Source organism: Martes martes (assembly GCF_963455335.1).
Source record: "Martes martes genome assembly, chromosome: X".
Taxonomy (NCBI): Eukaryota; Metazoa; Chordata; class Mammalia; order Carnivora; family Mustelidae; genus Martes; species Martes martes.
Window position 1 is genome coordinate 43,521,827 of NC_137897.1, and position 26,044 is coordinate 43,547,870.

The window sequence follows — 26,044 nt, forward strand, 5'->3', positions numbered from 1 at the left end:
CATTTCTCTACTGTCTTGCTGGCCTGACATTCCCCCTCAGTCTCATATGCTTTATAAAGCTCAGCTCCTCAGTTCCTCATGATGTTCCTGGTATGCCTGTGAAACACCTTTCCCTAGGCACCCCAGGTAAGGAAGGGAGTCTGTCACTTTCAGATTCCATGCAGGCACCATTTGTACATGCATGTTGATTTTGTTTATCTAAAGAAGGGTCCTTGAAATAAAAAACTCCTACGCCTTAAGGTTTTTCCATAGCCTATCACAGGCAGTGTGGTGCAGAGCAGGAATAGCAAACAGGTTTCAATTTACCCTGTTGGAACACTGCTGTGAAGAATTTTGAAGCCCCACTGCAAACCAGTGGGAAATAGTGCCATGAGATAAATAGTGTTTGCCAGGATGGGAGAGATGTGTGTGTGTGCGGGGTGGGTGATGTGCTTGCCATCCCTAAAGGATGCTGAAGGAGAGCAAGCTTTAAAGTCACACAACAGATCTGGATTTTTCTCAGCTCAATCACTTATTGAATGGTCCTGGGCTAATAATCTCACGTGGGTTTCAGTTTATTCACGGAGATAATACTACCTACTTTGGAGGGTTGTTTCTGTTTTGGACGTTTATTTACTATTTTTTAAAAGTAACTTCTACCCCCAGTGTGGGGTTCAAACTCACAACCACGAGATCAAGAGTTGCTGCATGCTCTTCTGACTGAGCCAGTCAGGAGCCCCAGGAAGGTTGCTTTTAAAGAAGTAACAGGCTTGCCATGATAGCCCAGGAAAAGTGATCACCTCAATAAACTGTTTGCATTATCACCTGTATCATTCGACACTCAGATATATGATCACTTGAGTCCACAGAGAAGAAACCTCAACTTAAGCTAAGAAAGAAAATATGCAAGCTAAGATCCTACTCTCCGAGGACCCAAACTTCTAGTATTTCTTTAAGGACAGTAAAAAACTCCAAAGATGTCCATTTTCCCTCCTGTTATATCACCCTTCACCCCTCACCCAAACCTTGAAATTCTACTCACTTATAGTAGGAGCTGGGGACAACTCCATCTGAGTTGTTTCTGCTTCTCCACTTGGCCTTGTGGGACCCAATTCCTCTGACTCTACAGGCATCAATAGCTGTGTAGAGCTACCCCCTTCTCCAGCAGGGGACTGCAGCTCTTGAGCAATCTCTCCCAAGGCTGGTGGGGGTGGGAGTGTTTGCTGCTGTTGTGAAGGCTGCAGAGTGACAAGGGTGTCCTTGGATTCAGATGTAGCTGCATCAGTTGAAGATGGGGTTGTTGGGTAGCTGTCAGGCATAGGAGTCCCATCTTTCTCGGAAAGAATAACAATGCAGGTGTTAAGGGACAATCAGCCAAGAAACCAGGGAGCCACTCAATCAGCACATGTGGCCTGACAAGTATCCCACCCCAGTCAGTAATGTAGGAATATCCTCCCACTCTGCCCCCAAGTGTTCCTAGGACAGCTTGTGGCTCATCTGGTATACCCAGGATGAGGGCTAAGGCACAGTGTCATCTTAGTCTCAAGAACTGAAGATCTGAATCTTTATAGATCCTAAGAATTAAATCCTTTCTATGCCCTGGGTGGAAGGGGAAAGAGTTCAAAGTCACTTTATGATGATACTTGCCTCACCCTAAATGTCACCTATCCCCTTTGACCTCCCTTTCCTTAAGAGTCCTGATTATCCCAGGAACATCTGTATCTCTGATGGAGGCTAAGTATGAATATGCCCAAGACTAAGTATGAATATGCCCACCCCAGGGAAAGTAGTAAGTTGTATAGTTATCTTCTAATTGGGGCCTAAAATCCCTACCCCACAACAATACAACTTACTACCTCACCCCGGCATGAGCAGAATCCTCTAGCAAAGGCAGCAGACAAAAGGCCATTTTACCTGGTAACAGACCTTTTCAAAGACCTTTTGCTAGATTTAAGGCACGAGGACACCTACCACCCACTTTCACTGCTTAGAAAAAAAAACAAACTGTGTAGGCTTTAGTATCTCATTTTGCAATTCAAATGCCAAAGGAGACAGAAGGCATAGGGAAGCAGAAGAAAGTTCTGAGGAATTAGGGGTGGGGGACACATAATACCACATGGACAAGTTATCAGAACCATGAAATAGCTGCTGACATTAAGATTAGAAGGAGGAATACAAAACATATAGTAGTAATACCAGTTAGCCCACAGATGCCAAAACCAGATTGCTCAGGATAACATCCCTAGACTTTTAGATTCCGAAGACTCACAAAGTTTATATAAAAAGGAAAAAATAGAAAGAGACTAACATAAGGTTACCAAACCTAGGTTAGTTTAGACAAATAAGAAAGAATCCTGTCAATAACACTTAATAAAAATATTTTGATACCAAAGAACTAGGAAGGACATAATCTCTATAAAAACCAGTTCTTTAAATTGAATAAATTCAGCTTTCTGAAAAACTCATTAAACCCTCTTTATTTTTTGTTCATTTCCACAGAGGGCTGGCATTTGGGAACCACCATTAGATATTCTCATGAAGCACCACACCACGGTGGTCACCAAAGGCAATAGGACACATGGCCTTGCTACACATGCCAGAATGCAGCACAGCATGATCCGAGTGAGACCCTGAACAGAGCACGTCGGAGGGTAAGTGTACCACCGTGGGAAAGACAGTAGACTGTATAGTTATCTCCAAGATGGGGTATGACCCTAAAACTATACAATCTACTACCTCATCCCACAGAGCACCAGTGTTCATCTTCAGCCCACTTGGGCCAGCTACTTGAAAGGGTCAGAAAAAAGAACCAACCAATTAGCAGGAACATGAAAAAGGGGAAGAGTTACCTGAGAGGTTCTGTTCAGTGGAGTCATTTGTCTTAGATGCAGTACACTGGAAAGAGAGGGGACAGACCAATGTGGGACTTCCGTAAGCATGTAAGACAGTGGAAAACTGTAATAGCTACCCCTGCCCACATAAGCCACCTAGGAGTTCAAGAACCTGGATGAAAGATGAGCATTTTAATGTGCAATGTATCTCTAATACATACTTGTGCTGAAAGATGGCTTGGGAACAAGGGGAAACAGCCAGGAGGCTGACTGAATAATGAGCCGGGCTGGGCACAGAACATGACCTAAATACAACCATGAGACCAGCAAGAATTCCTTAAAGTTTCATCACTATGTATTTCCCTTCCTTGGGCTCGTTTTGTTCACTCCAGCTTTGTTTGTTTGTTTTTAAAGATTTTATTCATTCATCTACTTGAGAACGAAGAGAGAGCACGCGTGAGTGGGGTTTGGGAAGGAAGGGGCACAGAAGTGGGAGGAAGAGGAACAAGCAGACTCCACCCTGAACCTTCCAGCCTATGACCCTGAGACCATGACCTGAGCCAAAACCAAGAGCTGGATGCTCAACTGACTGAGCCACCCAGGCACCCCAACTGTCCACTCCAGCTTTTAAAATCATATGTCAGGCTTGCTTATTTTCTATCCATTTGTTGTATCAAGTTTGTTATCCTAACTGAACATTTTTAAAATCCTTAAGCTGATATCATAACTGCTGAGTGGGATATAATAGTCTTTCAGGTCTTTTAATTTCTTCTTACTTCTTTTTTTTTTTAAAGATTTTATTTATTTGACAGGCAGAGATTACAACTAGGCAGAGAGGCAGACAGAGAGAGAGAGGAGGAAGCAGGCTCCCTGCTAAGCAGAGAGCCCGATGTGGGGCTCGATCCCAGGACCCTGGGATCATGATCTGAGCCGAAGGCAGAGGCTTTAACCCACTGAGCCACCCAGGCGCCCAATTTCTTCTTATTTCTATATATTTCATATATTTTAAAGCCAGTATTATTCAACTCCCCAGAAATTTCAAAATAGGTAGCTTCTTTCTAAACCAAAGTCATGCTAGAGATTTTGCAAATTGAAAATCAAGCCTCAGAAAATGACATGTGGTGCTGGGGTTTAGGGCATGAGTATTTCCTGACTGAAGCCTAAGCCTAACTTATCAAAATGATGGAATGGGGTCATCTTGCTAAGTAAGGTCTCCCCACACTTGGTCAGTCAATCCACTGAGTGAACTGCAACTGAATCACCAAGAGCATGGGCATAATAGAATCATTCTTCTTGTCCAGTTGCAGTCACTGAAGGTAGAGACTATACAGTGTCACTGCTAAGTTAGGAGCCACTCTGGTTCTTGCTCCAGTTTTCCCCAGCAAGAGACACTGGAGAAATAGTTTTCCCTCAGGGTTTGAAATTCTTTCCCTTAAAAAAAAAACCATGTGACTGTAGGGTGCATCTGGAAGGAATCATTTCTCAGGTTCAATGTGAACATCTCAGTATTCTTTAATCACTGGTGTTATGTATATGCCAAAACCATATGAAAGTAAAGGATGACAGAGCCAAAGATGAGTCCTTCCGGCCCTTGAAAATCACCTGTGCACTCTGCTCCCTGTTTTCCTTATCTTCTTTGCCTTTGTCAGTTATCTTTGTTTCTTCCTCAGCCAGTTGTTTTCTGCGTTTTTCCCGCCTCTCTTCCAGCTCCTCATCCCTCAGGAATTCCAGGTGATTGACAATGGGCACTTTAACAACTGGATCAAAGAAGCAAAGATCAGAAGTTGCTCAGTGGAGGTAGCCAAGAGGCAGAGCCTGTGGCCAGAGAATGAGGGCAACAATTCCCACGCACTCATTGCCAGCTGTGGAAGGCTCACTACTGCCCAGATAACCAAGCTGTCTCATACCTGAAACACAGTCATGCATGCTCTCAGCATCGAGAACTTTGCATTCCTCTGTCCAGCGGGTCAGGGCTGTGGGGATGCTGGACAGGGTCCCTGTAGGGGCAAAAGAGTGAGATTCTTGGCCTGGTCCTATGTCATCTGATCCCAAAATTGCCATATTTCTCTAACAGGACCCAAAGTCTATCACAACATTTGGCACATCACAAGTGTCCAGAGATAGTAAAGGTTTTGTTGACCTTGGCTAAACTATCAAGTGGTTCTGGATCTGATAAAATGTGGTTACTTTAGGCAGGGCAGATATTGCTCTGCCTTCCCTCAGCAAGAAAAAAGCAGAATGTGAAAAACTGTACTCTTCCTTTCACCACACAAACTTGCCTGCTTGGCTGGTAGCTGTGCTCTGGTCATGGAAGAAGTCATCCAGCAGTTCATCATCAGATCTGGCAATGATGTGGACATCATCATTGCCTACCAGGAGGCGGGCTCGGCCACGGCTTTGTAGGGGAAGGCTGCTGCTCAGCTGAAGGATGTCAGCAGCAGCAGAAGGACCAAGCAACCTGCAGGGTGATGGTGGGGGTACCATGGTCACTGTAATTCATAGGGGTCCTGCAATGTTATTGCGAGATCCTTTCTGTACCCTCTTGGAAATGCTTAACACTATTATGGACCTGATCATATTAAGCATAAATCTTTTTTTTTTAACTTTTATTTAAGTAATCTCTACACCCAACATGGGGCTCTAACTCATGACCCCAAGATCAAGAACTGCCTGCTCCTCTGGGTGAGCCAGTCAGGTGTCCCACTAAGCATAAATCTCAGTTACTTTTCTAACTATCAGTTTGCCAACTTTATTTGGGCTGAGGTTGGATATTAGTTCCTGGCAGAGTGTGTGTCATTGATAATGCCATGCACCGTACCCTATCTCTCTTGTGTACCCACTGTAGCCTGTACACTGACCATTATGACACCTATGTCCTTTTCTCTCACTCTGATATTGTTTCTTCCACCAAACTCTAAGACTGAGGGCAGAAATCTTGTCCTGTCTATATTTAAAGTGTTAAGTGCTTGGCACATGAGATGCTTCATCGATTGCTGAAGGTATGCATAGGAGAACACTTAAGCAAGAAGACTGTTACATGATTTAGTACTCCCCAAAAAGCTGCACATACAATCCCAAGAAATGGGACAAATGTAACTTACCTCTGGAGTATAAGAGGAGGGTTGGGCTGGCGATTCCCAGGGTAATGAACGTGAATGGTATGGCCTGTATTGGCCGTTAGTTGCCTTAGGGTCCTCTGACTGCGCCCGATGCCCTGGGTGAGACGCGTTGTGGAAGAGCCACTGCCCAGCGTCAGAGAACTGTGGTCTGCATGGCGTACCATCAGTGGGTGAGTGGTAGGGATATTTCCTGGGGATGGGGGGATGTCTGCTGCAAGGACAATATGTAAAGGGGTCAGTGCCAAAAAAAAAAAAAATCTCTTCCATGGTTGTTCCAACAGAACCATGTCTCCTGGGCCTTACTTCCTCACACGGAAACCTGAGCTTTGTCCTTTCTCCCTCATTCCCACACCTCATTTATAATCACTGACACTACCATAGCTTATGCCACAATCTCTTATCTAGATATAGCAACAGCCTCCTAAATAGTACCTTCTCCCAATCCATTCTTCACACTATAGCCACAGTGATGCTTCTAGGCCCCTGAGAAACATGCTACTCCCTTCACCTAGAGGACTCCTATCCCCCTTCACCTGCTTTTTTGTTCTTGGCCCAGATGTCACTCCTCTGATTCTATAGATTGGCTTAATAATCCTTTTTTTCTGGGCTTTCTTACCATACTACAACGTAACGCCTCCTAACTTATAATTCCTAACAGACCATAAGCTTCTTTCATGGAAAAGGACTGCTTTCTTTTTCACTGCTGTATCCTGAGTACCTAGGAAGCAGTAGGCACTCCTCAAATGTTTAATTTGCTAAATGAAGGGAGGCTCAACAAAAGACTGATGGAAATCACAAAAATGCAAAGAAAATCACAGAATAGAAGGCACCTTGAAAATTATGTAATACAACCCATTTTTTTTCTTTTAGAACTTTTCATTTACAGGTGACAAACTGAGGCTCAAAGAGGTAAGAGACTACTTGGCCAAGACAACAGACCAGAACAGTTCAGTATTTTCTGCTATATCATGCTTGTGATTTGGGGTCAAGACCTGCCTTCTCAGGACAGCTTGATTCTAAGAACTAGATGCTAAAAGCGAACTTTGTCGTTGATGGGGGAGAAGGGAAGAGATTCACTCTCTCCTCCGAAAAAGATGCATCCTTGATGACCAGAGTGAATGTGCTCAAATATACTCCCCAATGCCAAGCTCAAAGGTGTTCATCCAAACTCTCAAGATCCAGTGTTACAGACATAAGAATTATTGATTTCCCTGTCACTGTAGCATGCACATGGGTGCCTGATGCAGTCAGCCTTGGTCTCACTTAAAAAAAAAAAAAATTCAAGCAAATCATCAAGTTGTCCAGGCTCTAAAATGGCTGCCTGTTTACTGAGGTGGAGAGAACAAAAGCAGCCTCTCACAATTCCTTCTTCTAAGTACACATTTATTGAGAGAGATGGATTCAGATATCCCTTGCCCCAGGAAGTCAGCATAGGAAAAGAAGTGCTGTATCAGATTGATAGCTGCTCTGGTTCACTGCTTGGCTTACCCTAGAGAAGGGTATACGAATCAAGAGGTAAAACCCAGCTGAGCCCCTGTATCTTACTAGCACTGGAGAACATGTTGTCAAACTCAATGATGAGATCATCCTCCCGGTCAAAGCGCTCAAATCGGACCAAGGGAGAAGCGTTCATATCAGGGTAATCCTCATCCAATTCCATTTCAGAGCCATCGTCGTCATCGTCTTCATCTCCCTCTTCACCTTCATCATCCTCCTTAAGGGGAAAATAGGAGATGGAGAATTGCTGGAGGTAAGGGTTTTCTGAAGTCTGGTGTCATGGCCACATTTGCACATGAGGGAGGGAGGCGCTGAGGCTAGCAACCCAGACTGTTGGTTTTCTCCAGCTCTGTGTTCCCATCAAGAGGTTGTCTGAACCAGCCCAAACACAGTCCCCCCTCACCTGATCATCTTCCTCATCTTCCTCCTCCTCCTCCTCTTCATCCTGACTATCATCCTCATCCTCGTTACTGCCACTGCTGTCCTCTTCCTGAGTGTGCTCCTCCTCATCCTCAGGGTCCAGGATATTCATGGAATCTAAAACAAAGGGAGCACATTGGAGGACTATACTGAGTAGCTAGCAAACAGGCTACTGTGCAGGCCAGCAGACTGAGTGGGAAGGCGATGGGGTATCTGACTCTAGGAGAGGAAGAACCAGATCTGGGGTGATGTACAGACTTAGTGAGCCAGCCCTGATTTCCTGAGAGTGCCAATCAATGCATCAACACGCTGAGCAGGGTGGCTGAATGTGGAGGCTGGCTATAGGGTGGTACTTCAGGAGCCATGGTCTAGGACTTGGCCAAGTCTGCTGGTGCCCCTTTGCCTTTCCAGTCCTACTTTGCTACTGACTGCATCCTGTTGGTAAGAGGGAATCTGGAGCGATGATAGCAGGTGGGTGAGAAGAAAGCGAACCAAGTAAGAAGTGACAAACTTTTGGGCAAGCAGTAGTAACATGTTATTTGAAAAACTGGCTGAGGATAAAGTGGATGGTGTATGTCAGCGCATGCAGACAGATGCTTCCTTATTCTGCACATGTGGGCAGCTGCCTCCAGGAAAACCCTAGTGTAGTGTCTGTCAGACGTGCAGGGCAAGAAGGGAGGCCTTTCTGGCCTCGGCACTCTCACCTTCTCGGTTGGCCTGCAAGGTGGAAGCTTGGCTGAGGTTGGAAGGAGCTTCATCCATCAGCACGTCCTCTTGTGATTCATCCTCTCCACTTCTGCTCACTGAAGGTTACAGAGCAGAGCCTTCACTGAACAACAGAGGACTTCCCTTTCCAGATTGGGTGCGCCTAAAGTAGCTATGTACACCCAGCAGATATCCAGTTTTTTTTTTTTTTTTTTGGATGAGGGAGAAGACCTAGGTTCTCTGCTGTTGACTAGCTAGGTGAGCTTGGCCAGTCACTTTACCTGTCTGAGTCTCAGTTTCCTCATCTGTAAAATGGGATGATCACATCTGCCCTGCCAATCCCACTAATTGTGAAACCACAGAGGATAATGGGTGTGAAAAAGTCTTGTCAAATTTAAAAATACAGGTCTACTTCCATTTATCCTTTGATTTCCTTTATCAATAAAATAAAAACAAGTAACACATAGACCCTTGGAGCCAGGTGACAGTAGGGTACTTTTGCCATTTTCCCTTTGAGTTGTAAAAAGGGCCACCCTTAGGGAATGATCACTCTTTTTACACTACTGAGACTCAGAGGCGGAAAGCCCCTGGATTTTGCTGAAGAACTGAAAGGAAAGCACTTTCTCACCCTACAGCCTCTAAAGCCTCCTCCTCTAGGCTTCCATGAATAAACACTCTTGATGTGCCTCATGTATCATCTATACTGATGGCCACCCCCTCCACCTCCCCCACACAGGCAACGCTTCAGACCTGTCACCACAGGTCTGTAGATGGTTTGTGAATTTCTCATCTGTAAGACCATCAACATCAAGACAAGCAGCAATCTAGGCTGGCTATGAGCCCTTAGGCAGAGCTGAGCAAGCAGATGATGAGAAAAAGGGTCCTCCCAAGAGAGACTGAGGCAAAGGAAGAGGCTATACTCAGTTCTGGGGCTCTCACCTATAATTGTACTGTTCCCAGATCCGCCATCCCTCTCAAGCAACTCATCTATCAGGTCCTCCAGCTCATTCTCAACCTGGAGAGAAATAGAACATATATATGGATGCACACAAGTCTATCATTGCGCTAGCAAGGAAACCCTAAAAAAAGCCAACAAGGGAGTATATATTTCTAGGATAACATGTGACAGAACATGTTGCATAAACACCACACATTTGGTGCTAAGAGCACAGAAACTACCATGTGCTGCCAATCCGCACTCAGACTGTCCTTCAAATGGATTCATCCCAGTTATCTCAGATCTGGTAGTTGTTTTACTATCCAGGAATACATGCAGATCTCCTCAGAGCTAGCAGCTTAAGACTGTAGGCCCCATTTCTTAGCACTGCTACTAGCTCCAGAAATTACAATGCCTTCTTTAGGGTCTTTAGAAAATAGCTGGTTTGAATGCTCCAGTGAGACCAGGTGCTATAGGCACAACAGTAATGTTAAGGAGTTTCCATTAATGACCAGAGCCAAATAAATCAAATACCTTGGGCCCAAAGGGCTCAGGCCAGTTTTCTGCATCCACATTTCACCTGTGCTTAAGTTTTCCTCTTGGGATCTTTTCTGTTTCGTAGTACATGGATGGCATCCTGGCCCTGCCCCCACCCCTCATTTAATACAATTCAAACACATTTACTGATCCACTACTAAGAGTATCATCTGTGTTCCTCTGCAAAACAGACAGCATTGAGGCAAAGATCTAAAGTACTCACCCACCCACATCGCTTGGGGGTTTGGTTCAGCGCCGCAATAGGGGTATGCTGGGTGATCTGCCTCCCTACCTGCATCTCTTGTGAACTGAGCACCTCAGGCTGCCCAGCAATCACCACTGAGTCGGTTTCAGCCTCCCCATCCATGATATCCCCATCTGCCACCTCTGTCTGAGTGACATCATGATCCTCCTCCTGCACTTCTGCTTCCCCAGGCTCGCCTGAAACAATCAACCAACCAGCAAAATAATCAAAGGGTGCCTATGTGCAGGGCACCACGAGGCAAGCATGAAGACAATAAGGTCCCTTCCCTGGGCAAGTTTACAAGTTCTCAGAGAATAAATGAATGGGTGACAAAGGAAAAGACAAGGCTACGTGTGAGGAGAGCCAAATAAGGCTGCAATTTGAAGGAATTCTTTGTGGGGCGGATTCCCACACCACTATGACAGATCTCTGGAAGGCCAGCAAGTTCCCAGGGAAACACCACCAAGCCAGAACAGTTGTGATGCAATGCACCCATAAAATAGCTATGCCCACCCAGCCAGCTCTTCAGTCCATTGGCTCTGATTCCCTACCTGGGTCCTGCTGGTTGCTATTGGAGTCCTGAGCAGCTCCTTGGGCATCCTGCTCAGACTTGCTCTTGCTAGAAGCACTCTTGCTGCCAAAAAGGCTACTGGGCTGGTTAACAATCCGGGAAAGTGTTTCCAAAGGCTTCAAAGCAGCATTGACTGTGTTGGCCATGTTTGGACTGAGATAAAGGAAGATATAGAGATGGACTTAGCACAGAAACCCACACTAAGGAGGAACCAAGGCTCAACAGAGTAACAGCTGATTCCAGGGATGAGGCATGGAGGGTACAAGGTGAGTCTGGGACATCTTGTTGTACCAGAGGCTTTAAAAAATTAATGGGGTCATCATTACCACAGGTCAAATTTGAAACACTGAAGTATCAACAATAATGATGGTAATGGTATTACATTAAATGTAAAAAGAATCTGCAGCCAAAGGGATACAAACAGGCAGAAGGAAATCTTCACTATAAAAGAATGCCTGCTAATAAACAGGCATGATAAAGTCAGAAATCATCACTTTTCAGACAATAATGTAAGTGATCCAGGCAAAGATCACCAATAAATGCTAAAACTATGGAGTTAAAAATCCTCAGGGCATAAGATATTCATATGATCTTCACGTGAACTCAAAGCATCACCCCATAGAAAACTTATTAAGTACAAAGGGGAAAGCTAACCTTTAACTGTGATCAAACTTAGCATTACCAATAATGGACAAATTAGTATTATTTATCTCCTGGTGTGATGCACCAATAAGGGCAAACATCACCTATATACTATTAATGCTGGAAAGTTTAACCTAAACCTGAATATAAGGAAGCAATCAGACAAATCCAGATTATGGAATATTCTACATTTGTCTTTCTGGATCCTTCAAAACAGTCAAATGTCATAACAAGAGATACAGGATAATCAAATGCAATTAGTGATGCTCATTGGATCCTGGACAAAAACCACTCTCCCCTCAAGGTGTAATACTTGGAATAATTGGGGATATCTGAATATGAAATACATATTGAGTACTATTATATCAATGGTAAAATTTCTTAGATGTGATGATATTCTAGCCATGTAAAAGAATGTTTATTTTTAGGAGAAACATGCTGAAGCATTCAGAGGTTAAAACATCATGTTGTTTGCAATGAACTTCAAATGATTTAGCTTCTAAATGGGGGAACTCAAACAGGACAGAAATGATAACCACTGGTTAATCTAGATGAGACATACGGTGCTCATTACACTCCTGAGTTTGAAAATTTTAAACGTTTTAAGAAAACTGATGAGGGGCACCTGGGTGGCTCAGTGGGTTAGGCCTCTGCCTTCGTCTCAGGTCGTGATCTCAGGGTCCTGGGACTGATCCCCACATTGGGCTCTCTGCTCGGTGGGGAGCCTGCTTCCCCCTCTCTCTCTGCCTGCCTCTCTGCCTACTTGTGATCTCTGTCAAATAAATAAATAAATAAAATCTTTAAAAAAAAAGCTGATGAATTTGTATCAAAAGGACAAAGAAATCTGTCTGAGGAGGCCCCATGAGCCAAAGATATAACGAGAAAGAATGACTGCAGTGGTCCAAATAATTCAATTACTGATTTAAAAAAATCAGTGAAGGGGCGCCTGGGTGGCTCAGTGGGTTAAAGCCGCTGCCTTCGGCTCAGGTCATGATCCCAGCGTCCTGGGATCGAGCCCCGCATCGGGCTCTCTGCTCAGCAGGAAGCCTGCTTCCTCCCTTCTCTCTCTGCTTGCCTCTCTGCCTACTTGTGATCTGTCTGTCAAATAAATAAAATTAAAAAAATAAAAATAAAAAAAAATAAAAAAATCAGTGAAAACAGAAAATTGAAAGCCAGAGAAAAGTTGCATTTGGGGTGGTGATTAAGTCTACTGATTACTCTAAAAAGTGGTGACTTAAAGAAAAAAAAAAAAAAACGAAGTTTTTATCCTGCTTTTTCAGTAGGAACTGTACTTCAGGGTAACCCCCTTGAATAGGGCTTTGTCACACAAAAATGCCAGCTAATAGTGTAGAAGGAATGACAGAATTGAGAAAGTTATCACTGATAATCCCCAAAGAAATTAGAACAGGAAAGGATTATCAGTTACTGTTAAGATCATTAATTAGGTATATGGCTGACAGGAAACCAAACATTTATACAGTGCCAAAATACTAACACAGATTACTTTGTAGTAAGAAGGGGGAAAATGTAACAGTACAATGACAATTATCACTCTAGTAGTCAGTTTTATCATGATTTTTGATAGTTCAAAGAGATGTGTTGCCCCATGACAGAATATGAGATATATCCTAACCAATAACTTTAATTTGCTCCATTAAGCTTCTAGCTCTAATTAGAAGTTTACAGAAAACAGGGAGTAAAGGAACTGCAATGGACCAAATCTAGAAGGCAAGAGATTCTGCAGGATGGCAGGCCTGACCACCTCAACAAGTTAGTGTCACTAACAGAAATAAAATGAAGATTAAAAAAATTAAGGTTCTGTGTTAGAATAACAGAGATTCAGAGGACATAACCAGAAGTAATGCAAGATCTATAACTAGATTCTGGTTTGCACAAAATTTTTTGAATATGGATTTGGGCATTATATATAAAGGATGAAAATTTACTTACACTGAAAGGTAGACATAGTAACTGAAAAAAAACAAACAAAAAAACCCCCCTAACCCAACCCAGGTTATACAACAACATATATAACATCATTTTAGTACAAAATACATTTTGTATGTATGTGAAGAAAACCACTGAGAGATATGTGGTAGGTAACAGTGATATCTGAGTGGCAGTGATATCTATTTTTGCTCATCTGTAGTTCTCATGATACACATATAATCTTACAATAATAGGTTAATTTTAATTAAGGTGGGGGAAGCTTGGGAAAAAAATTATTCATACAGTCTAACCCTTGAGTTCGCAAGAAATGAGAAAACTAAGGCCTAAAGAAAGGCAAAGTGTCTTGCTTAACCACGATACTAAGAACTCAGGTTCCCACCTATATCCAAATCTTTCCTATCACATTGGTGGCTCACTACTCATCTGACGAGGATACAGGAAATACAAGCAAATGAAGAAATAAAAGCAGCATGACTAAAGAGAGGGCAAAAGCCTGCAGCTGGAGTTCAGGAATAACTTTACCTAGACAGGTCCAGGCTGTGAGGCACTCTTGCCAGGTCATTAACCAGTCCCTTCTTTAGGAAGAGTCGAATGATGTTGTTCATGCCATTGTGCTGGGTCTTGGCTGTGGCACTGCTGTAGAAGCTGGAGGTGGAGGGGCAGGACTCCATGATAGTACTGATGATACACATCACTGCCTGAAGCCTGGGAGAGAAGTGTGACACCTCTATCATATGAATACTGCCTGTTCTTTGGTGTCTTCACTAACTCACCTCAGATAACCTTCCTGTGCCCTCAGTATTTCCTTGTGGAAGTAACACTGAAAGAGGTGAGAGCTCACTCCCTGAGTGGTAGCACTCTTAGTTTTCTTTACACATAATTTAAAAAGTGAGACTGAATAGCCTGTTGAACTTCAAGACCTCAGAAATATAATGAAAACATCCCTTTGTTTTTTTCTCTAAGCTGTATCCTCCTCCAAATGTAATCAATACTGTAGGTATCTGGAAGCACTAGAACTATTTGAGAGGACCAGAGAATACACAGTGCCAGTGGGACCAGAACTCTTGTTCAAGTGCAAGGAATTCCATGGACAAGGAATGCAGTAAGGGGATGCTATTGGTTACTAGCACTACATCAGGCATGGATTTTACCTGGCATGTTTCTCTGTACTCTCAGCCATAGCCAGTGCCCGTCCCAGGGCTGCTTTTACTTCATTCACAAGGGCCACTTGGGCATCTGTGCCACTCCCTGCAGCAGCCAGGCTTGCGAGGAATAGGCGGGCCAGGGCAGGTGTGTCCTTGTCTTCTGCATTCTGGGTATGTGGGAGGAGGTGGTCCAGAACAAAAGCTAGCACACTGCAGTCCTGAAAAGTCATTAACCATGACGTTTACTCACAAGCACAATTATGCCATATTATTTGCTTATCAACAAGGTACATATACAGAGATTTGATCCTTCAAGTCATCCCGTCAATTATCAGGTCTACTTTATAGATGAGAAGACCAAAGGTTGAAGGTACATGCTAAGCGAGTAGCAAATCCAGATTTTATGCTTTTAAATCTCATTCATTTCTCATTACACAGTTTAAGCACCTTTATTTACATGTCACTTGGCATTTCTCAAACATTTTTATGTGTGATATTTGATAGAACTGTTCACAGTAAACCTATAGAACAGTTAAGCCAAGTTCAATATTTCCCCTGTCTGACAGATGGGTAATCTGAGGCCCAAAGAAACATGGCCTGCACAAAAAACTTAGCCAATGGAAAGGATTCAAATCCTGATTCATAATTGAGTGCTACAATTCCTTCAGTATTCTATTAAATTGTAATATTTACCAATACCTACAACATGCTAAGGAACGTGGGCTAAAAAGTGGCAGGAGTTCGAACAGTAGTCACAGATATGGATGCAAACATATTTAATGAAGAGTTACATAAAATAGCAAAAAAGGTGCAACAAGGGAAGGAAATTGAGACTTGTTCCTTTCTAACAATCATTTCTGCCCTGGTAATTCCTTATATTAGAAAGGAACTTAAAGTTCTGTTGTCATTCAAGCAGATTTTGGATCAAAATACATTAATGATTTCAGAATTAGAAAGAGATGATGGTTGCACAACACTTAATGTACCAAATGCAAGTCAACTATACACTTAAATGCTTAATTTTATGTAAAATTTGCCTCAATTAAAAAAAAAAGCACTGAAGAATTCTAAAGTCTGGATAATTAAATAAGGTAGCCTAGTTAAGATGGAACTTACTAGAAAAAAATTCCCAGTAGTGAATACAAAATTATATAAATATGTTATGTGACATTATTACTAAAAACTGGAAAAAAAGCTTTGCAATTTGGGAAAGCAGTGTGATGCAGTAAAGAGACTTGCATTTATAATCAGAAACCTGGGTTCCAATTCTAATCCTGCTACTCTGCAGCTGACCTTGAGCAAGCTAACCTTTCTGAGCCTATTCTACTTCTCTGTTAAGGGTGGCAATACCAATCACCTTCCAGTCCTGAGGAAAGGATCATCAATAGCATTTGTAAAGCACCTAGGAGTACCCAGTACCACAAGGCCACGTGACATGTATTAAACACACACTTAATAAACTTACAATTAAATGTCTTATTCCACCAGTAACTACAACTGGCATAATGATTAAAAACTTTGAAATAAAATGCCTAATGTACGTTTAATACACGTAACTCCATAAAAATACTTATATACAGAATATGTGAAGAATTCAATAGAAAACAAGAATACAAGACTTGGACACATCACAGGAGAATATCCAAATGGCCAATAAAGACAAGGATATTTTAACCACAATGCAATACCACTACAAATCCACTAGATCAGCTAAAATGAAAAATGAGAAAAATACCAAGTGTTGGCAAGGAGGTGAAACAACCTGAACTCCCATATGCTATGTTTGGTGATAATATAAATTGACACAACCACTCTGGAAACTTTTGGCACCATTTGCTAAAGCTAAAGAGACTAGCAATTCTATTTCTAGGCATATACCACCTAACAGAAACACTTGTACAGTTTGATCCTTGAACAACACGGGTTTGAACTGTGTGGGCCCACTTATATGCACTTTTTTTTTTTATAAAGTACCATACTGTAATTATATTTCTTCTTACGATTTTCTTTTTTTTTTTTTAAAGATTTTATTTATTTATTTGACAGAGGGGGATCACAAGTAGGCAGAGAAGCAGGCAGAGAGAGAGAGAGGAGGAAGCAGGCTCCCCGCTGAGCAGAGAGCCCGATGCGGGGCTCCAATCCAGGCGCCCCTCTTCTTATGATTTTCTTAATCATATTTTCTTTTCTCGAATACATACAGACATACAAAGTATGTGTTAATTAACTTTATGATATTGGGTAAGGCTTCTGGTCAACAGCAGGCTACCAGTAAAGTTTCTGAGGAGTCAAAAGTTATATGCGGATTTTTCAACTGCATAAATGGAGTGGGGGAAGGGTGTGTTGGCACCCTTAACACTCGTGTGTTGTTCAAGGGCCAACTGTGTATATTCACCAAGACATGTATAAGAATGGACTGTAGCAACACTACTTTTAATACCTCTAAATGGAAAACCACTCAACTGTGTCTCAGCACTGGAATGGATAAGATTGTGTTACATTCACACAAGGGAACTCTATATAGCAAATAAACTATAACCACAAAAAAAAAAATCAATTTTGGAAACACATTAAACAAAGAAGAATCCAGACACAAAGGAGTATGTACTATAAGATTCCATTTACACAAAGTTGCAAAACTAACCTGTGGCAATAGAACTCAAGATAATGGTGACCTTATAGAAGCTTAAAGGGGAGGGGGAAAGGTGTAAAGGCATGAAGGGGTAAGCTTTTAGGGAATTTGTAACATTTTAATTTGGGTAATGGTCACCCAAGAAAAACTGATGAATTATTCAGGAACTGTGTATCTTTGTATGTATTTTAAAAACTTGGATTAAAGCCAAAATAGCTTAAAAAATGGCAGCTGCTTTCTTATTCTTTGCCTGCAACATTAATGTCCCCATTCCACTCTCAAAACCTTTACTACTTACTAACCATAAAGTTAAAATATGACAACCCCAAACAAGATCCACTTTATGAAAAAAAATTCCCTGGGCACTCCTTTTACATATATGGGAACATAATCTAGTTTCTTAGAGTGCCCTCTCACTTGAAAAATAACTTAAAGATAATTCCATATCAGGACATACAAAATACGACTTCATTTTTTCTCCAAGCTCTGACAGACATTTAGACTTTCCTTATATTCCATATTACCAATATTATTAACCACATCAGGTGTCTTAGCACAGGTGCTGAGTACATCTGGAAGATAAACACCCATATTCTTGTTTATTTGGCTTATTCTACAGTCCCCTAGACACCCTTATGCAGACAAACCACAGATACCTTTCTCTTCAAACCTTTTGAATTCTACCTTTTCTCTTCAAACCATTTTCTTCTACTAACATAAAAAGGAATGGAAAACCATAAAATATCAAGTCCTTGATTTTGTTTTCTTCCAATTCTTGTCTGTTTCTACCTTTAAAATATCTCTTCAACTCACCTATTTTTTTCCTGCAACTTCACCAAGATGCTGTATTACCTAGATTGCTATCTAGATCAGATTCTTAACTGGTCTGACTCCAAACCTTGCCTTTTGTAGCTGCCACACTGCAGACCAAGTAGTTTTCTACAAAACAAATAACAAATGGCACCAATTCACTCCCTGTAATGAGCCTGATAGCACCACATCACTGGAAAATATCTAACTTCTTCATTGTATCTTAAGAGGCCTCTGCCTTGCAACACTGGGCTAGCATGCATAGGTTCCTAGCAAAGAGTCTGACACATCTGTAGCCAAATGATAACAGTATAAAGCCTTAGACATACTGGAAATATTACCTCTTTAATCAGCTCAGATTGGCCCACAGTGTAGCTGTAGTTGGCAATCAGGGTAGCAATACCAACATAGGACCTCACCAACTCTGCCAGAAGACGAAGAATAGTGGAGGTGGGCATTAAAGGTTTGCTGCCTTTGCCTTTCTGCTTGCCTTCCTCAGAGGCCCGGTCCCCTTCTTTATCTTTCTTCCCATCCCGAGACTCCTCTGGAGTTGATGCTGTTGAGAAAGAGCCAAACTCTGGTTCAATTTCACACTGAAATATTGGCAAACATCAAGTCTCAAGTGCAAGAATACTCCTCCTCCTCCACTTTAGGACAATGGTACAAACTGAAAGTCCCCCTCACAACACAGCAGAAGGACAGACAGCTAAGATGATAGGTACAGCAGGGAGGCTATTCACATATCTTCTGTCACTCCCCTTCTTTTACACATAATTTTATGCTCCAGAAATACTGTATACTCCAAAGATGCCTTATACACCCTTTTACCTTTTCCTTCCCACATGTCTCTCTGGTACACATTTACTTATCTAGCTTAGCTCAAAAGCTGATCTCCTCTCTAAATGCTTTCCTGTCTCATCCAGGAATACTGAGATGCTATTAATCACATGCCCTCTATATTTTATCCCAGCAGTTATATCAAGTACAATGTCTCCTTGCTTAGATCTCAAAGATCTTCTCTATCCAAGGAGCAGCAGCTCTTGGAAGGCATCCTTAAAACTGCTTCCACATGACACTGCTACAAGGCAAGAATCTACCACATAAACCTTAGAGCTAGAATTGTGTCACTGGCACCAAAGCTCTATAAGCCAGCATGAAAGCCAACAAAAGAAATATATGGGGTGGTTTAAAGAGTAGCTCTAAAGGATCGTACCATAGCAACCATTACTTGGTTATGTCAGTTTTATTAATTTTAACATATAGATACCTTTATTTACAGAACACTGAGCTCACCCTTGGGAAAAGTTTACTTAGATAAGTAAATGCAACAATTATGCCTATATTCCCATACCTCCTGCCCAAGATACCCAACCCAATTTCTTTGTCCTCTCTAGAAATAAGAACAAGAGAAAGTAAACCATTACCTTCTCCTTGGGATGTCCCAGATGTGGAAGTCTCAGTGGAGGCACCATCCGCAGCAAAGACCTGACTCTATGGAAGAAGAATATTCATGAGCCATTATTAATTTCAAAGACAATTATCCCTAAATGGTAGGATCCCTTCCCAGGATACTCATTGTAAATGCTACAGATTCTCTTTGGCTTATCTTTTAACCACCTTTACCTGCTATATACTATAATCTGTGGGAAGCAATCATTATAAACAGTGACTGGGACATTGGAGAGCAAGGACAGGGAAAAATGAGAATGAAAAATGAATTTAAGGAAATGTTTCCAATCCAAACAGAGACAAATCCCAGGGACACCCTAAATTTATCTTCATTTTTAGGCAACAGATAATAGCTATATCAAAATCAGTAACTTTGAAATTTCCCTAGCATAACCCTAAATATGGAGAACACATAGGTATTGGAAAGGGAAAAGGAAATAGGAGGTTGGAATTGACTTACATTAATGGAAAAACCTGACTGTGTATCAAAGTCACTGCTCTGACGAGTAAGTGACCGGTACTGCTGGTATACATCATCACCCATGTCTTGTAGGAGTTGGCCAACCTCTTGGGTCATACCCCCAGGTTTAGGGTCAGATTTCTCTGCTAAAAAAGCAAACAAAAACAAAACTCATCTGTAACTGTGCAACGTCAATGCCTATTTGGCAGCTTGGTCAATTTTACTCCAACTTACCGTGACTATTTATATGGTGATATTGCCAGGCTTTCACTTAAGAGGATAAATGTAGTATAACCAAAAGAGCATGGATGAAAGGCTCATTATTTCACTAACTAGTTTTGTGACCACAGGCAATCTACTTGGTCTGTTCAACTTTCCTCAGCTGTCACTAAGCTTAAATGAACATAGCCAGTATTATGCCTAATATAACAGAGGTCAATAAATGGTTGCACTGGCTATATAGCTAAATTATTTTTTGGGGTAGGGGAAGATATGAGGTGGAGTAAAGGTTCTATGGTTGTAGAAGAAACAAGGAGCTCTTTACAGATCAGAGTGCTGAATGGATGAAAAGCACCAAAGACTCAGATTTTCTTGACTTAGTAAAGACTATATTAATCAATTTTTGGCAATTCTGTGAGACCTATCAAAGAAATATGTCCCAAATAAAATCCAGAAGGATATGACTGGAATGAAAGCTGAGGTTCCAAGTTATTCATTCATGCATGACTTTCCCAGTACGTACAAGCAGCACCTTAGCTAGGAAGAAAGGTGGATTGAGATGGTGCTCTCAAAGGTCAGGAAGCCTAACTACACCTTCTAATACTGATCCCAGTTTTTTGGGAGATAAAGATGTTTTTGCTTCTGAGAATGAAAATATTAGAGACTCCTTGGTATTTATTTTTCTGTCCACAAGATACTATCTCCTCTTTAATCTTTGTTTATTCTTTCCTCTGTATGGGATGGACTCTCATATGTCAGAATTCTCCTCATCTCCTCTTAAGTGATAATTTAAGACTTACTTTAAGAAACCACCTGTTCTAAGAAACTTTCCTACAGGCCCCAACCCCCACCAAGTCAGATGCCTTGCTCTAGGATTCACCACTACTTTGCCATCTGTCGTAATGTATGACCATTAGTTTTTTCAGAAAAGGACATCATATGTTTTACTCATCTTGATTCCCAGTACATGGGCACATAGTGAGTGCTCATTAAGATTAAGTTGGTGAAGGAGGAGTCAAGATGGCAGAGAATTAGCAGGCTGAGACAACATCAGGTAGCAGGAGATCAGCTAGATAGCTTATCTAACCATTGCGAACACCTACAAATCCAACGGGAAATCGAAGAGAAGAGGAGCAACAATTTCAGAAACAGGAAATCGACCACTTTCTGAAAGGTAGGACCTGCGGAGAAGTGAATCCAAAGCGATGGGAAGATAGACTGCGGGGGGAGGGGCCGGCTCACGGCAAGCAGCGGAGCAACGGAGCACAAAATCAGGACTTTTAAAAGTCTGCTCCACTGAGGGACATCGCTCCAGAGGCTAAACCGGGGAGAAGCCCATGCGGGGTCAGCGTAACCCCAGGTCCCCCAGGGTCACAGAAGGACCGGGGGTGTCTGAGTGTTGCAGAGCTCGCAGGTATTAGAGCGGGGAAGCCGGCTACAGTGACAAAGCCGAGGAGTGAGCTCTCAGCTCGGGGTTACCTTGAACTGGGCACAGGCTGGGTGAGCTTGGAGCGCAGCCAGCGGCCAGGGACACGGAGTGACTGAGCACTTTTCTCCAAGCGCAGGGCTGGAGGCCAGGGAAGCAGAAGCGACCGAGTGCTTTTCTCCAGGTGCGACCAGACGCCAGGGAGACGGGAGCGAATGGGCACTTTTCTCTGAGGGCGCACTGAGGAGTGGGACACTGAGCTCTCGGCTCCTCCAGGCCGGAGACTGGGAGGCCGCCATTATCATTCCCATCCTCCAGAACTCTACGGAAAGCGTTCAGGGAACAAAAGCTCCCGAAAGCCAACCTGAGCGGATTACTTAGCCCGGCCCCTGATAAGGGCGGGGCAATTCCGCCTCCAGCAAAGACACTTGAGAATCACTACAACAGGCCCCGCCCGCAGAAGATCAACAAGAAACCCAGCCAAGACCAACTTCACTTACCAAGGAGAACAGCAGAATTCCAGAGGAGGAGAAAGCAAATCTTATCTGGACAAAATGACAAGGCGGAAAAACTCACCACAAAAAAAAGAACAAGAGGCAGTACCGAAGGTGGGGCACCTAATCAATACGGATATTGGTAATATGACAGACCTAGAGTTCAGAATGACGATTCTCAAGGTTCTAGCCGGGCTCGAAAAAGGCATAGAAGATATTAGAGAAACCCTCTCCGGAGAGATAAAAGCCCTTTCTGGAGAAATAAAAGAACTAAAATCTAACCAAGTTGAAATCAAAAAAGCTATTAATGAGGTGCAATAAAAAATGGAAGCTCTTACTGCTAGGATAAATGAGGCAAAATAAAGAATTAGTGACATAGAAGACCAAAGGACAGAGAATAAAGAAGCTGAGCAAAAGAGAGACAAACAAATACTGGACCACGAGGAGAGAATTCGAGAGGTAAGTGACACCATAAGATGACACAACATTAGAATAATTGGGATTCCAGAAGAAGAAGGAGAGAGGGAGAGGGGAGCAGAAGGTATATTGGAAAGAATTATTGTAGAGAATTTCCCTAATATGGCAAAGGGAACAAACATCAAAATCCAGGAGATGCAAAGAACACCCCTCAAAATCAATAAAAATAGGTCCATACCCCATCACCTGAGAGTAAAATTTACAAGTCTTAGCGACAAAGAGAAAATCCTGAAAGCAGGCCGGGAAAAGAAGTCTGGAACATACAAGGGTAAAAACATTAGATTGGCAGCAGACTTATCCACAGAGACCTGGCAGGCCAGAAAGAACTGGCATGATATATTCAGAGCACTAAATGAGAAAAACATGCAGCCAAGAATACTATATCTGGCTAGGCTATCATTGAAAATAGAAGGAGAGATAAAGAGCTTCCAGGACAAACAAAAACTGAAAGAATTTGCAAACACCAAACCAGCTCCACAGGAAATATTGAAAGGGGTCCTCTAAGCAAAGAGAGACCCTAAAAGTAGTAGACCAGAAAGAAACAGAGACAATATACAGTAACAGTCACCTTACAGGCAATACAATGGCACTAAATTCATATCTCTCGATAGTTACCCTGAATGTTAATGGGCTCAATGCCCCAATCAAAAGACACAGGGTATCAGAATGGATAAAAAAACAAAACCCATCAATATGCTGCCTACAAGAAACTCATTTTAGACCCGAAGACACCTCCAGATTTAAAGTGAGAGGGTGTAAAACAATATACCATGCTAATGGACATCAGAAGAAAGCTAGAGTGGCAATCCTTGTATCAGGTCAATTAGATTTTAAACCAAAGATTATAATAAGAGATGAGGAAGGACACTATATCATACTCAAAGGGTCTGTCCAACAAGAAGACCTAACAATTTTAAAAATCTATGCCCCTAACGTGGGAGCAGCCAACTATATGAACCAATTAATAACAAAATCAAAGAAATACATCGACAATAATACAATAATAGTAGGGGACTTTAACACTCCCCTCACTGAAACGGACAGATCATCTAAGCAAAAGATCAATAAGGAAATAAAGGCCTTAAATGACACACTGGACCGGATGGGCATCACAGATATATTTAGAACATTCCATCCCAAAACAACAGAATACACATTCTTCTCCAGTGCACATGGAACGTTCTCCAGAATAGACCACATCCTGGGTCATAAATCAGGTCTCAACCGGTATCAAAAGACTGAGATCATTCCCTGCATATTTACAGATCACAATGCTCTGAAGCTAGAACTCAATCACAAGAGGAAATTTGGAAAAAACCCAAATACATGGAGACTAAACAGCATCCTTCTAAAAAATGAATGGGTCAACCAGGAAATTAAAGAAGACCTGAAAAAATTCATGGAAACAAATGATAATGAAAACACAACAGTTCAAAATCTGTGGGACACAACAAAGGCAGTCCTGAGAGGAAAATATATAGCGGTACAAGCCTTTCTCAAGAAACAAGAAAGGTCTCAAATACACAACCTAACCCTACACCTAAAGGAGCTGGAGAAAGAACAACAAAGAAAGCCTAAACCCAGCAGGAGAAGAGAAATCATAAAGATCAGAGCAGAAATCAATGAAATAGAAACACAAAAAAAACCCCCAATAGAACAAATCAACGAAACTAGGAGCTGGTTCTTTGAAAGAATTAATAAGACTGACAAACCCCTGGCCAAACTTATCAAAAAGAAAAAAGAAAGGACCCAAATAAATAAAATCATGAATGAAAGAGGAGAGATCACAACCAACACCAAAGAAATACAAACAATTATAAGAACATATTATGAGCAACTCTACGCCAACAAATTCGACAACCTGGAAGAAATGGATACATTTCTAGAGACATATAAACTGCCACCACTGAACCAGGAAGAAATAGATAACCTGAACAGACCCATAACCAGTAAGGAGATGGAAACAGTCATCAAAAATCTCCAAACAAAAGTCTAGGGCCAGACGGCTTCCCAGGGGAATTCTACCAAACATTTAAAGAAGAATTAAGTCCTATTCTCCTGAAACTCTTCCAAAAAATAGAAATGGAAGGAAAACTTCCAAACTCATTTTATGAGGCCAGCGTCACCTTGATCCCAAAACCAGACAAGGATCCCATCAAAAAAGAGAATTACAGACCAATATCCTTGATGAACACAGATGCGAAAATTCTTACCAAAATACTGGCCAATAGGATCCAACAGTCCATTAAAAGGATTATTCACCATGAACAAGCAGGATTTATTCCAGGGCTGCAAGGTTGGTTCAACATCCACAAATCCATCAATGTCATACAATACATTAATAAAAGAAAGAATAAGAACCATATGATACTCTCAATAGATGCTGAAAAAGCATTTGACAAAGTGCAGCATCCCTTCCTGATTAAAACTCTTCGAAGTGTAGGGATAGAGGGCACATACCTCAATATTATCAAAGCCATCTATGAAAAACCCACTGCAAATATCATTCTCAATGGAGAAAAACTGAAAGCTTTTCCACTAAGGTCAGGAACACGGCAGGGATGTCCGTTATCACCACTGCTATTCAACATAGTACTAGAAGTCCTAGCCTCAGCAATCAGACAACAAAAAGGAATTAAAGGCATCCAAATTGGCAAAGAAGAAGTCAAACTATCACTCTTTGCAGATGATATGATACTATATGTGGAAACCCAAAAGGCTCCACTCCAAAACTGCTAGAACTTGTACAGCAATTCAGTAAAGTGTCAGGATATAAAGTCAATGCACAGAAATCAGTTGCATTTCTTTACACTAACAACAAGACAGAAGAAAGAGAAATTAAGGAGTCAGTCCCATTTACAATTGCACCCAAAACCACAAGATACCTAGGAATAAATCTAACCAAAGAGGCAAAGAATCTATACTCAGAAAACTATAAAGTACTCATGAAAGAAATTGAGGAAGACACAAAGAAATGGGAAAACATTTCATGCTCATGGATTGGAAGAACAAATATTGTGAAAATGTCTATTCTACATAAAGCAATCTACACATTTAATGCAATCCCTATCAAAATCCCATCCACTTTTTTCAAAGAAATAGAACAAATAATCCTAAAATCTATATGGAACCAGAACAGACCTCGAATAGCCAAAGGAATATTGAAAAAGAAAGCCAAAGTTGGTGGCATCACAATTCCAGACTTCAAGCTCTATTACAAAGCTGTCATCATCAAGACAGTATGGTACCGGCACAAAAACAGACACATAGGTCAATGGAACAGAATAGAGAACCCAGAAATAGACCCTCAACTCTATGGTCAACTAATCTTCGACAAAGCAGGAAGGAATGTCCAATGGAAAAAAATGTCCAATGGAAAAAGACAGCCTCTTCAACAAATGGTGCTGGGAAAATTGGACAGCCACATGCAGAAAAATGAAATTGGAATATTTCCTTACACCACACACGAAAACAGACTCAAAATGGATGAAGGACCTCAATGT

The 26,044-nt window shown here is 41.8% G+C and overlaps 1 protein-coding gene across 1 annotated transcript in view; it reads right to left on the reverse strand.

Annotated features, from left to right (window-relative positions):
- The window catches only part of HUWE1 (HECT, UBA and WWE domain containing E3 ubiquitin protein ligase 1), a 176,260-nt gene that overhangs the window by 16,614 nt on the left and 133,602 nt on the right, over positions 1–26,044 (reverse strand). The window contains exons 46-62 of the mRNA XM_080795415.1: positions 19,926–20,071; positions 19,441–19,507; positions 18,358–18,572; positions 14,584–14,795; positions 13,955–14,137; positions 10,821–10,993; positions 10,318–10,466; positions 9,491–9,566; positions 8,551–8,649; positions 7,830–7,963; positions 7,475–7,643; positions 5,912–6,140; positions 5,090–5,268; positions 4,718–4,807; positions 4,413–4,567; positions 2,829–2,874; positions 1,022–1,309 (exon numbers count right to left, since the gene is read on the reverse strand). Of these exons, the coding sequence (XP_080651541.1) occupies positions 1,022–1,309; positions 2,829–2,874; positions 4,413–4,567; positions 4,718–4,807; positions 5,090–5,268; positions 5,912–6,140; positions 7,475–7,643; positions 7,830–7,963; positions 8,551–8,649; positions 9,491–9,566; positions 10,318–10,466; positions 10,821–10,993; positions 13,955–14,137; positions 14,584–14,795; positions 18,358–18,572; positions 19,441–19,507; positions 19,926–20,071 (2,610 nt within the window). The remainder of the gene's footprint in view (positions 1–1,021; positions 1,310–2,828; positions 2,875–4,412; positions 4,568–4,717; positions 4,808–5,089; positions 5,269–5,911; positions 6,141–7,474; positions 7,644–7,829; positions 7,964–8,550; positions 8,650–9,490; positions 9,567–10,317; positions 10,467–10,820; positions 10,994–13,954; positions 14,138–14,583; positions 14,796–18,357; positions 18,573–19,440; positions 19,508–19,925; positions 20,072–26,044) is intronic.